Below are 14,445 nucleotides of genomic sequence, written 5' to 3' on the forward strand. Positions count from 1 at the left end.
ACAGGACACAGTTTTAGTGTACGGGGATTACAGGTGTTAACACAGGGCAAGCAGAGAACCAGAACCCATGTAGTCTACAGAGTTCTGCTCAAAGTGGAGGTCTTTTGAGTGACTGGAAAATTTGGCAAGTATAACCTCTTAAGAGAATAAATTATTAATTGGAGTTATTATAATTTAATAAAAACCACAAACACTCCCTTTCACAAGCGAGGCTTGGGGTTGGAGCTTTATGTCAATCATTTCCTTTATGCACAACTCTCCTCTGAGGGAGGTATTACAAGCCCCATCTTACAGAGGAGGCACCTGAAGCTTCAGCAAGTCCCAGGGACTCACCATGGTCATCCAGCTGTAAGAAAAGGAACTAAGACTGAAGTTCTTCCTAACTCCAAGTTCCTTGCTCTTAAACCTGTGACCATCCCCTCGCATTGCTCCGGCAGCTCTCAGGAAACCAGCCGGGCACAGATGTATTATGTCCATCTTATAGGCAATGTGGTGAATCATCAGGAACCTTGCAAAGACAACTCACTAAGTTACTCTCACAAATGTTCATGTTTGTTCTGACAGTGATCATGAAGTCCACTCAGGAAGATAGTTTTCTGACTCTGCTGCCCTTGCCTCCTAGACAGAAGCAGAGAAGAGAAGCAGCAGCATAAACCCTGGTCGGAGCATGCGGTGGAGGGAGGCTAAGAACAGCCCCTTCAAACCACTGGGTCAGGAAGCCTCTGGATAGTGCCCTCCCCCTCCTTTTTGCTTTGGTAAGTGGGTAAGCTACAGAGGAAAGCAGTGTTGAGTATTTCCTCAACAGCTTCTTTCTCTTGCAGAGGAAGACCCACATACACAAGGGAAGGCACTAACATAGGAGAAGATTTGAGGGATTAAAAGGATAGTGAGGACAAGGTTATTCATAATCTGACTCTGAAGAGAGATGAATGATGTTTAGCTGTCATTACCAGAAGCTTCTGGTTAGTAAATACTGTCTGGTATGTCCTTGCTGATTTCTTACCCTAACACCGCAAGCCCTGATTGCTGTGGTCCACTAAGCAAATGCAAATTACCTGAATCAGACTGGTGATTCACCAACTCCTCTTTAAAGCAACATTGGACTCAATGCAGTGACTGCTCAAGGCAGACACCATGGCTCGCAGACACCGCTTTTCCCACTGGTTACTTTTCTCCTGGCTGGTGCTAACTGTGGCAGAAGGTAAGAGTTTTGCTTTTCTTCTACTGTGGGTTCACTGATTAATAAGTTGTATGAAAAGATAAAATTGGCTCCATGGTTACACATTCCCATAAATTGGAAATATTTACATCAGCTTTCATCAGCTTGTGTGGCTAAAGATAAAGAGGTTGGATTTTATCATCTGAAGACTTCAGTCATAGTCTCAGCACTAACTCTGTCACTTTACACATACTTCACCTCTCTAAGCATCAGACTCCTCATAAGCAATGTGACAGCATTAATAATATTTATTATTGTGGGGGTTGTGAAGACCAAATGAATATCACATGTGAAAAACTCTTCAAGCTAAAAACACTATACAAATAGTAGTTACCATTGCTATAAAGCTGACAGTTTCCACCCTGAATTACAGCACTGTTCACCTCTTAAATCTCCAGCAGTATAGTAATTTGCACCTGGTGGGTGTCTAGTATCTGTTCATTGCTCACATAGAGTGAGCTATCTCTTGGTGCTACTAAGGTGAGCAAGCTTTCTTTCTCTAGGATTATATTAGATTCAATTTCTCCACTGTTCCTTTTCTCTTTCCTTACCCTCACTGCAAAATCTCCAGGTGGCCTCACCCTTAAAATTGGTTTGTAAAACCCTGAGGAAAGGAAAGAAAAGAATAAGGAGGGAGGAGAAAGGGAAAAGAAGGGGGTAGGAGATCCTGGGGGGCCTGGGTCTAACATTTTTTTCACAGTTCACCTTAGTTCCAAAATCAGATGCTGTTCAGAGAGGAGAGACCCAGGAGTCAAAAGGAGCCCTTCACCCCTCTCACATGCCCCAGGGCTCAGCCAGACCCTCTTCATCTCCCAACAACTTCCCTGCACTTGTTCCCCAAAGCTCACAACAGATTGGAGAGGGGTAAAGACATCAGAACTGGTCATGAAACACCCAAAGATCCCTTTATCCAACCTCTGCAGGAACTCTGGAAATCAGAAGACTGGGGGTATATATTATAAACAACACCTGCCCCCAACTCCCAAGACAAGGCCCCCAATCATCACCTGCTAAAAGTGACATCTAAAAGAGGCATCATAAAGCAGAAATAGCCACCTATCTCCTTTCCAGAAAGTGAACCACTCTTTGGGAGGCTTTGTAAATATGTAGCCAAACAAGTTATAATGAGATTAGAGATTTCTTTCATTCACATCTAAAAAAACACCATTTGAAAGGTGAAATTTGATTTGCGAATTTGGCTCACTCTTCCCCACAGTCCCTCAAAGTCCTCTAAATGCAGTTTCACTCTATCCCAGTAGTCCTGGTTCCAGTTCATCACTCACTTACCCATATCCTGTGTCTGCCAAACAAGGTCATGTGCAGCGCTCCAAACTCACACTCTTCGCTCTCCTCCATGGCAGCCGCTGTGGCTGCTTTCCTCTTCCTGCTTTCACCTGTTTATTGCAATTCTGCTTCAAGTCACAATGTTGAAATGCCACTATACTGCTGCCTTCACAAAGTATTTCTTAAGACACATAATTTTAAAATCTCTCTGACTCCTCTGAATTCTTACAGCAATTTGATTTCACCCCTGGCATGTGTTGCATTCTGCTCTGTATTGCAGATCCATGTATTTATAGCAAATTCTCACTCCTGGAGTGCAGGCCCTTGGCTTTATCATCTCCGTATTTGGAAGAGCACCTGACATAGTAACCTGCACATTGTTGCAACAACTTGACTTACAGCATAGAATCGAAAGAGCCCTGTGTGACACTCTCTGGGCTCCAAATTCTCTATCTATAAAATTAGAGATTTGACCAAGATAGCCAGTCACACTATGATTCTACAAAATAAATTGAGTTGTAGTTATTGTGAGTAAATTAATCACAGGATTTTTTGATTCAACTCTGAAAGCACATGAGAGTTTTTCTAAGATTCCATGTGCCATGTAAGGGAAGAAATGCATACTTAAACATCAGGTATAAAGCTTACTTCTCTTAAAATCAGTGCAGTTCACTACAAACCAGCTATTGTCTGCCCAAATAACCACAGAGTACAGGTAATTATAAAAAAAAAAAAAAATCTTCTCATCATTACCCTTTTTTTTAAAAGTAGTAGTTGTTGGTATGCTATGAATTTCATGTCTAGACTATAGTAAACACATTTAAAATTGATATCCAAATTTCAAGCAGTATTTTGGCTATTTATTATACTCTAATTTGAAATATAAATTATTATTGAAATTTTTCAGGTATTGGAATTAGATACTCACTGAGCTCCACAAAAATATGCACAGAGGAACATTCAACACCTGCCTGACCATTCATTGATTCATCAAATATTTACTGAGCACCACTATAAGCTAAGGACTATTCTAATTGCTGGGACATAGACATTGATCAAGAGAGTCAACAGTCCCTATCTTCATGAAAGTCTTATTTTAATAACATCTGTATCCTTTATTCTTATCCTTAGTGCATACATTTTATGTAGAAAATGTAACCAGAGGGGCCTAAGAAAATGGGGCTCATGCTTATAGAATCTTTCCATAATGTTCAAGATTAATAATAATAATACCTAACACTTACTGCATGCATACTGTGTGTCAGGCAATGCTCTGAGCACTTTATACATCTTATTTCAGATAACACTCACAACAAGCTGATGAGATAGGTAGTATTATTTTCTCCATTTTACAAATAAGGAAAATGAGACTCCAAGAGATTAAGGAATTCATCTACAGTCACACAGTTATTAAATGGCAGAGCTCAGGAAGCCTAGCTCTAAAGCCTATGTTGTTTACACTATGCTATTCTGCCTCTCAAAAATTTTTTAATCTGTATTTAAATATTTGACCTGCTTTGGTCTTATTAAGCTAGCAGAAGAGCTCTTGTGATTGGCATGCAGTGCCTTTGGTGCCGTGTCAGTGTGTTACATAATAGAAAATATTTGCTTCTTAGTCATCACATATCCCTGAGACATAGGAAGATGGTAAGTTTTGTAATTATAGAAACTGAGGTTTCTCTCAATCAATTCAGTTTTACTGTTGGCATTGTGCTAGGGATGAGGAGACAGCAGTCTACAAGATGGTCATATAGATATTTCAGTGGAACAGGAGTACAGCCACTGAGTAATAATCACAGGACTGATGAATACAAAGGAAGTGGACTCAGGGTGCCATGGAAGCATACTGGAAGGGGTCTTAACTCACCCTCCAGGGAGAGAAGGCAACCATGAGGAGATGAGACCTGAACTCTGGATCGGAGTTAGCCAGGCAAAGAGCCCAGGAAATGGTGCTCTAGCCATCTGGAATTCCTGGACCATTGATGACTTTTGCCACAGTAGCTTTTGTGGAGTGGAGGAGGCAGAGTCCAATGGATTAAATAGGTGGTAGACAAAAATGAAATAAGTATGTAGACTTTTCTTTAAAGAGAGAGAGAAGTAGGAACCAAAGAAATTCACGGCAGATCATCTCAGTTTTCTCTCTGAAATGTGAAGCTAAGTAATCTACTTAGAAAGGTAGAGAGAATTTCAATGAGAATGAGTATTTTGAAGGGGATTTGAGTAGTAGCAAGGGTTTAGAAGACAGTAAGACCAGAGCAAACAAAGATAAACAAAAGAATTGATGAGCAGTGTTATCTCAGCCAAAGTTAGAGACCACGAATGGCATCAACCCACTCACTCAGATGTGTGCGTTAACTTTGTAAGATGTGACAGGTTCCTGAATTAATCTCTATGGTGCTTTCATTTTAGAACTCTTGTGCTAGCCAAGCAGCGACCCGATATTATCACCATGTGTCTAGCTTGCTGGAAGAATATATTTTTATGTGGTCCTGCCAACATCCTTGGGGAGGTGATTGGGGCAAGCTTGTACCTTAATCTGAGCCCTTGGAAATTCCTAGTCCTGAACACTACTGGACATCCCAAGGTTGGAGAAAACCTGCTTATCAGGTTCTAACACCCAATTTTCAGGAGTTTTTAGAGAGTAGTTTTAGGTTTCAGTAAATGAGAGGAGCTCAATGGATGGGTGGTTTGTTTTTGACAGCTGGAGCACAGTTTACTGAATGGCAGAGTCACGGCCTACCTAAACCTAACCTGATAGCAAAATGTCAAGATGGGGCTTAAGAATGCACAATATATGTATGTTTATACACGTGCATACATATATATGTAATCTAGTTTCAATCATAGGATTTCAATACCCAGTAGCCTGGATGGGTAGGGGAGAAACGGTTGGTTTTTATTCAAGAAACAGACACCCATTCAAGCTAACTTTTAAAAAGGAGTAGAGGGCTGGCTCGTTAGCTCAGTTGGTTAGAGCGCAGCCTTGTAACATCAAGGTCAAGGGTTTGGTTCCCTGTACTAGCCAGCCACAAAAAAAAAAAAAAAAAACTAGTAGAGCTGGAAGTGGAGTGATTATTATAAGGATTCCTCTAAGAACCTCAGCCATCTCTCAGAGGGACCAGCCCAAGAAAGTCAAGAACTGAGGCTACTGTCATCATAAGTCTGTTACCACACCGTCTCTTGTCTCTTTTCTCTCTCAGAAGCCTTCCCCATTTTACTCCTTTTATGTGCAAACTGGCTTCTCTGCTTTCTCAATATTCAATTGTCCAAAACCTGACATTCCAGACCCGCCCTACACCTTCCACTAATATCTTCCACTAACTGTGTCTCTTCATTACAGTTCTCAAGTGAGAATCTGATTGGTCACTGACCAGCCAAGGAATGAGCTGAGTGTCTATCAGCAGGCCAATCAGCCATGGCCAGAGGTGTGTAGGACTGACCTCTCCAGGGCTTGTAGGTGAAATAGAATATCTAGAAGGGACTATGGACACAGGCAGGTAATAAGTATATACAATACAGCCAAGAAACCTGAATTCAACAGTCCAAAAGATGAGGGGAATCTAGTTCTTGTTAAGTGCTTCAGAACTCTCAACTTTCTGTGGGGAGTTCGTTTTTCCATCATTCCTGCTTGGTAGCTCTTTCCAGGCCTGTATTAGTAAGCCCCTAAAGGAGTGAAGGAACAATTTTCTGAAGAAAAGCTTACTTTTTCATAGCCAATTCAATCGGATGGTACAATCAAAGGAAGACCTTGACACTTCAGCTTCATCCAAATATCTTCTCAAAATATAATTATAGCCTGGTCCTCAAGACTTTTCCACGCTGCAGATAGACACCCCCTTCCCTTCCTCTCTAGGGTATGATGAATGCCTCTCTTGGGCAGGTGAAGCAAAACTTCTAGATTAATGGCTTTTAAAGGCAGTTATTTTTTTTTCTTAACATCAATTAAGTTCTTTTGTTTCACTGAATTTTCTCTATTTAGCTACACACAATAAAATCCACAAATCTTAAAGGTACAGATTGATCTATAGTATGTGTAAAAACATATGTATATCTGTGTGTACATATGTATGTGTATGGGTGTATACATATATCCATGTAACAACCACTCAGGTCAAGATATAGAACATTTCTAAAGTGGTCCCTGGTTACTCTTTCCACTAAATAACTCCTATCCTAACCCTAAGCTGAATATTATGTTGACTTTTTTTCCCCCATAGATTAGTTTTGCTTGTTCTTGGGCTTCATATAAATGGAATCTAACAGCTGTACTCTTTTGTGTCTGAGTCTTTTGCTCAACATAACATTTGTGGGATTCATCCATGTTGTTGTGGGTATTAGTAGTTCTTCCTTTTCATTGCTGAGTACTATTTCATTGTATGAATATACACAGTTTATGCATTCTCCTATTGATTGACACTTGGATTGTGTGTTTGTGTCTCATTTTCTTGAACCCTGGCAGTTCTTTTAAATGTCCTAAGATTTCTATATTTCTCTCTTCCCATCTTTCTCCCCCACCCTAAAGTATCTATTTCTCTCTGCTTCTGTTACCAGGCCCATTTCCTGACTTGCATTTTCTTCCCTACAGGACAAAAAGAGATAGTCACTCCTCCAGGAGGCTCACAAAATAACATAGATCCTACAGACTGCGAGATCTTTACACTCACGCCTCCGCCCACCACAAGAAATCCAGTAACGAGGGTCCAGACCATCACAAGGACGCGCAAGTGTCCCTTCCACTTTTTGCCATGGAGAAGGCCCAGAATCCATCTTAGGTTTCCAAACAGACATTTCTTCCCTCCAAAGTGCAACCACCGTTTCCAGTTCTGGCCATTTTATTGGCCACACAGTCGACTTACTGCTCGCAAATATTTCCCCAGAAGAATATTCCAGAAAGGAAGCTCATCTGAGGAAAGCAGAGAGAAAAGAGAAGCCCAAACACACCGAAGCAAAAGAAGCCAATACCTCAGAAAAGGCAATGAAAAGATTCCGGTTTTCTCTTTCTAAACCAAAACTATTGGATTTGAAGATTAAGTGTCCTAAACACTGACTAGAAATTGGTCTTGTCAGCAGTGAAGATAATGGATTATAGATCATTTATATTTGCAAAATACAGCAGTACCTACGTGATTCTTATCCCCAACTTTTTCTGTCCCTTTCTTTCAGGCGTCCAACTTTCTATGGTCACAGGATATTAAGATTTAATAAAATCTTAAAATGGGTGGTTCCAATAATTCCTATCTAAACTGAGATGACAGAAGAATCAACCCCATCTTCTAAATTAGAGTGAAGACTATTTAAATAAATTAAGATAATTATAAACCAAATGAAGACACTAATGACACCCTTTTGTAAATACTCATTGGGAAGTTTACAAAGTGAAAGAAATTATAAAGATTAACCTTGGGCAAAAAGCAAAAAAAAGGTGTGGGGAGTCTGACTATAGATAATACTATAAAGATATAAACTGAATTATCTAACCCAAATTATTTTTTTAATTGTAGTATCTAAATTTACTTTAATGTTAACTTTTCAAGCAACCAATGCAAATAAGTTTTATAAATATCTCACTGTTACTCCTAGCTAAAATGACATACTTCCGCTCCAACTTTCAACATGACTCCAGGCTCAAAAACCTGATTAAAAGATTACATGTATGTTCTGGTAACTCTGGAACTCTACAGACAAAAGTTCACTCAACTATCAGAACAATATGTATTCTCAGGGTGCAACGTAGGAAATAAATCCCACAGATTGCATTCATTGGTTATTTATTTAGCCAATCTGTAAAATACTGCCTCCTGCTTATGCCACTCTTCTTGCCTGTAACACAGGAACTTTGGTTTTGCATATGTGGTCAATGTCTTATACTTGTTCCTCTCAAGAACTATGCGCAAAGTTGCTGCTGCTGCTGCTACAAAAAAAAGAAAAAAAAAATTAACACAAAGACATGAGGACTCTGAGAATGATCAGTCACTCGGGAAAAGGAAAGAGATATAAAATCATCATGCTGCACTTCCATGCAATATTAAATGATAAAAAGAAAAAAAATCTATTTCCTTCACTCACTTCATAGCAAATATTCTTTACAAGAGTAGACATTAGCTTCAAATTTATAGGTATAAATAAAAACCTATTTGAAATCCTCAAGAAACTATATTTTGAAATTAACCTAACCTGCTCTCCTTTTTGGTGAGTGGGGATGACCCAGAAAAGGGTCAACCTTGGGCAAACTTGAAAACAGATAAAGGTTTGTATTTTAATCTCAGCCTTTTGAACTTCCTTCTTTATTCCGGCATGCTTACCACTCACCTAGATATTCAGCACCCACACAGTGCCCCGGCTGCCCCAAACCAGCCTTGCTGTAACTGGGCTTTCTCTCACCAAACAATAGAACTTTTGCAAATCAAAACTTAACTGTTCTAAAATCTAGTCCCTTAAAGCCTTGCTAGGTGATAGGTTAACCTCAGGTGAACTAAGACAAACGAATGATGAATTAACAGCTTCAATGCTTAATCATTGCATCTACTGTAGAAAGCAGGCTACTCCAACAGTTTCATAGTAAGGGCCATTTTCAAAATCACTCTAGGTAAAATTGCATTATTCCTCATCCTGAAACATGTACAGAGTTGCCTGTATGAGAAGCATCCCACACCTACAATTAAAAGTATATGCCTATGTGACATAAAAAATTTTTATCATCATTCCTTTTGGTTAATAAATTTTCCTTTTAAAATACAGGGTTCCCTAGCAGGTTTATTGAGTTAGGGGGATAGTCTTCAGTCACTAATAACTCAAAGTGAATTAGTTTCTCAAATGAGTTCCTTTTAACATACAGGTGGGACTAGTTGTTTTGAAGCAACAGGAATTGCAAGAATAGTATAAAGAACTCCCATATACCCTTTATTCAGGTACATTAATTGTTAAAACATTTTGCCATATTTGCTTTATTACTCCCCAGCTATCTATTTATCATCATATATACACATATTTTTCCTGAATAATTTGAGGTTTAGTTGCAGAAATCATACTCATTTACCCTCAAATGCTTCAACATGTATTTCATAAGGACAAGGGATGTTCTCTTACAGAATTATCAAATTCAGAAAATTTAATGTTGATATAATACTATTACCTAATACATGGTCCATATTCAAAATTTGCCAGTTGTCCCAGTAACATCCGTTATGGCAACCTCTCCCTCCTCTTCTGATCTCCAGGATCTAATCAAGGCTCACATAAAGCATTTAGTTGTCACGTCACTTTAATCTTCTTTAACCTTTTGTCTTTCATAACATCTACATTTTTGAAGATACTGATTTTGTAAATGTCCTTCAATTTGAGATTGTCCAGTGTTTATAGATTCAGGTTATGCATTTGGGGCATAATTTAAACTTTAGACTTACATAGACTTATTTAGACTTACTGCCTCAAAACGAAAGATGCTCTTCCCCCAGATATCCACATGGCTCCCTCCTTCACTCCCTTCAGGATTTTCATAAAATACCACCTCTCAATTCCCTGGACACCCTATCAAAATGTGCAGGCATGGACCCACTTCATCTCCCTGTTCCTGGCTTTATTTTTATCCCTAGCATGATTCACATTCAGGCATCTCTATGTATTCTTAGTTATCTTCTCTGTTATTTGTAGAGGTTTTGTCTGTTTTGTTCACTCCTTTATCCCTAGGATCTAGAACAATGTCTGTGCATAGTAGGAACTCAATAAATATTCGTTAAATAAATGAATTTTCAATCCTCCCGATAGTCAACCCTATCTGCTTCCGAATCAGTTCACACATATCAAGGGAGGTCTCAAGATTTACAAATCTTCACCCAGAAAAAAAAGAACTTCTATTGTGGAGAAAAATATAAGGCACACACATTCCTCCCAAATAAAATAGTTTCTGGCCACTGGTACTTGCTTTCAACCTCCTTTCAGGAATTTTAAAATGAATCTTTCTCTGTTTCACTGCACATGAAATTTCTCTCCTTCAGTAGTTTGTTAGAGGATAGGTAGGAATGATAATCAGAGACAGAAAATCCTACAACTTAATTACCCACATAATTTTGTAATTCTTTCAAACTTTTATTAACAGCATCTATCATTTTTTATTTTTAATCTGAGTTCAATTCTCTTTGTAAAATTCCTCCCCCAAGGCCAGGTCAAGAGACACAGGTTTCCTCGGAAGGCTAATTATTTAAGATGATGCTTCAAACAGTAATTCTTCAAATATCTGTTCAACAGGCACAGAGAAACTGATTTTCTGCCAACAAAATTTATCAACTTCCTGGCTTATGCCCTAAATAGAAGCTTTATTACATATTCTTTGTATACATATATGTATATGTGAATATACATATTATTCATATAATAAGCATTTTAACTTCTTTGGAAATATTTTCACAATTCTCTTCGCTCAGATAATTAGATGCCCACCCTCACTCAGGATAGAGGTAGATTTCATAACAATAAAAGTTTGTTTAAAATATGTGTTTTTTAATTTTTTCATGTAAAGGAAAACAAAACATGTTTTTAAAGTTTTGCTGTTTTCATACTGGCAATACATTTCTCATTCTCTATAATTCCTCTCTTCCGTTTTCTTTGGTGATTTTTTTTTTCAAGTCAACACATTGAGAGGTACATTAAGGATTTAAGTTTTAGACACAAAATAGACAGCTTATTTCCCCTAAACAATATTATGCATTGCACTTTTTCAAATTCAGAATTTCAGTGGACTGACAGCTGACTTACATGTATTAGCTGAATGCTATCAAGGTTGGAAATGTGTCTGGGGCTGTGCCATGCAAACTCCCTATACCGCATTTAAAATACAACCAAGAAAGCAAGCCAGCGCCAATGAGGACTAATTTTCAAATTTCCATTCATTGTGAGGATCAACTTACATTTTGTCACTTATGTAGACATCACACTTGAAAACCTATTTTCAATTAATTCCAAAGATGTTTGGGGCCCTTTTTAGACTGGAATTCTTGGAAGTGACCTGACCAGCCTGCCTTTACCCACTTGCCCACGTTTCATTTTGTGATGCAAATTTAATTTGATAATTTTCCAACTTTTTTCTTGTACTCAGGATTCTCAGCGAAGTCCACAGCTCCTCCCCACCACCTATGCTCCCACCAACCCAGCCGTCCTCCAGCCACTGGTTCTGCCTTGCTGACCTCAGAGTCAACCGCCACCTGCTGACATTAGGGGAGCCCTGATAGAATCCCAGAGACACGTCAGGAGGTCGTGTGCTTGGCCCTCTTCTCTCTCTCTTTGCTTCATAAACCCCTATGAACCTGGACTACTAGAGTGTTTAACTAGCAATGTCCACTAGGGAGCATCACTTAACACAGAAATAGAAGACCATTTACTGGGTACAAGGACAAAAAGAAACAGATAATAACCCTCAGGTAAAATTCATCACAGATTTTAGCGTTTTTCCCCTTGAGGTGGATATGGCTTACAGTGATAGGGGCTTTACTGACAGACACCTCCTGGATCATAGCTTGGAAGCCCTGAGCCAAAGGAGTAGGATATCATCCTAGTAAAATGGATCTGAAGCCAATTGCAGAAACCCCAGAGCTTAGCCCTTTTACGACTTAAATAACTCTTGTCCATCCAAGCAGAACCGACCACCTTCCTCCCTTTACCCTAGTAAGGAGGAGTGCTTATCTCTCACTGGCTTATTTCCTCCCAAGACCCCGTAGAAAAAAAGGGACCTGACCACCTTACTTAACACAAGTGTAATTAAAAATACATTCTTCTGGCTGGATTGCATTTCCCCAAAATAATTTTTGATCCACAGTATATTTTGAGCCAAACCATATTATCTGAATCTGGCGTTTGCCTTTGTTTTCAGGGGTAGGACAACATCTGAAAAGGAAAATCTCCAATACTCAAGCTAAAATCTGCTTTATCTTTTAAAAAGACCTTTAATATCTTTTATTCACAGAAGGAGGAACTCAAATGGCCAATAAATATTTTTAGAAAGATGTAAAAATATGTGCAACCTCAGTAGTAATCAAAAAAATATAAACCAAAACAAGATCATTTTCACCCATCAGACTGGCCAAAATGAAAATTATTAATCATATCTAATGTGAGAAAATAGATTTTCTAATATACTGCTGGTAAGAGTATAAATTTGAACAGCCTTTTCGGAGGACAAAATGGCAGAATCAATAACATAACATCTAAAACGAAGCACCTTTGCAGCTTCAAAATGTCCATCTCTGGTGAGCCCTGTCATTGTTTCTCCAATGTCCATCCTATGCCTCCACTGCTTTATAGAAGCCATTTGGCTTCAAGAGTAAGCTGCCATTGGCCTAAACCGATCTGCCTAACCCCATTTCCTTTTGCTCCCATTAATTCAGGAAAGGAAATTTAACAGAGTCCCAAGACCCATGCCATTTCCCGGACTACAGTGATTGATTCAGGAACGAGCAGCATCCAAATTAGGCTCAGTCATAGTGAAGTTTCAAAGCTTAATGGCTGGGGAAATTCCTCACCTCCAGGACTTTAAGCTCCCAAAGTTTATATTATCTAAACAAATGTTGTTTTTTAAAAATTAATTCCAGATTTAAGTAATCATGACCATATATTTATTTCAACAAACACTCATGGCTCTATCGTTTATTAAGTGAGTGACACAGTAAATTCCTTAAACTTTCTAAGCCTATTACTGTGACTACAAAGTATGAATAACATATTATTCATATACTTTCATAGGGCTATTATTACTACTGCCACATAGAAATCACCATGCTAGATGTGTGAAACAGAAAGAGATAAATAAGGTGCAATTCCCCACGCTTAGAGACACTGAAAATTTAGCAAGTCAGTGACATTGGGTATTGTTCTTGCCTGTTCTACTGACTGATGGAGATCCTACCCTGGTCTAAAAACAGGAAAACATGCTGAATTGAGATATGATGTCTTTGTTTCCCTAAACCTTTCTTATATTAATTCATGTTAACTAACAATACATTTTTCAAAATTTTACTGGAACCTTCCTCATTTCTACAGGAGATGACCCTACGTGCCCAAGGAGAGAATAAAGGAATTAAAGCTATGCAAAAAAAATAATAAATTTCACTGAAAACAAAGGAAAATGACATTTTATGTATGGGGTTTTAAAGAAAATTTTAAGTTCTCAGTGTATAATACATTCAACATCAGATATCCACCAATATCTGTAAACACAAACCTCTAAATCGTAAGTTACTTACAAGTGATGACATAAAGATTTGTGGTAAAGTACTTCTCAGAAGGGCAAGTTAGGAAATAGATAAGCTGTATGTTAATTACATTTTCAAGTTATTTCATGTCTGAGGCTATCAAGAGAAAAAAATAAGACCCTTTAGAAAGCAATGCAAGAACATAATTTTTTATTCACATAGAGGAGTATTAAGGGCCCATGTTTAATTAAAAACACTTAACACAAAACAAAAGAGAAAAATCCATTTAGTCCAATTCACTAAGACTAGCCTAAAGCCCTAGGAGCAGTGCTCTGTGTCTCTCTAATTCCCTGCCAGTGGTTTGATTATACAGAGGAGGGCTTAGAAAACAAGTTAATCCCATTTTTCAGTCTAGTTTGACTCACAGCTTAGTACAGATCTAGCCTTATATTGTAGCACAACTAAGATAAAGAAACCAATAATGAGAGTCACATAAGAAAACACATCTTTTATGTTACCATTTCAATGGGAATTCGGATATTCTAACCAAGCAAGGGATTCTCAATCAGGAGAAATAGGTTTTAAGCTCACATCTGTCACAACTTTTACCAGGTAGTCTTTATAAGACGTTATTTTATGACCATGCTGCTTGTATTACTGGCTGAACAAGAAAATTAACTTGCCACACCCCTATATCTAAAGTTTCCAAAAAACAGAGAATTAACAGATTTTTTCAGACTTATTTGTTAAATTCCATATAGT

At 38.3% G+C, this 14,445-nt stretch overlaps 1 protein-coding gene across 1 annotated transcript; it reads left to right on the forward strand.

Annotated features, from left to right (window-relative positions):
* The first annotated feature begins 1,129 nt into the window (after positions 1–1,129).
* ODAPH (odontogenesis associated phosphoprotein) lies at positions 1,130–7,534 on the forward strand. Its single transcript, XM_063108846.1, has 2 exons — positions 1,130–1,201; positions 7,089–7,534. The coding sequence occupies exons 1-2, from the start codon at positions 1,135–1,137 to the stop codon at positions 7,505–7,507; spliced, it is 486 nt and encodes a 161-aa protein (XP_062964916.1). The 5' UTR covers positions 1,130–1,134; the 3' UTR covers positions 7,508–7,534.
* Positions 7,535–14,445: the final 6,911 nt, after the last annotated feature.

Source organism: Cynocephalus volans, chromosome 9 (assembly GCF_027409185.1).
Source record: "Cynocephalus volans isolate mCynVol1 chromosome 9, mCynVol1.pri, whole genome shotgun sequence".
In the NCBI taxonomy this organism is placed as follows: domain Eukaryota; kingdom Metazoa; phylum Chordata; class Mammalia; order Dermoptera; family Cynocephalidae; genus Cynocephalus; species Cynocephalus volans.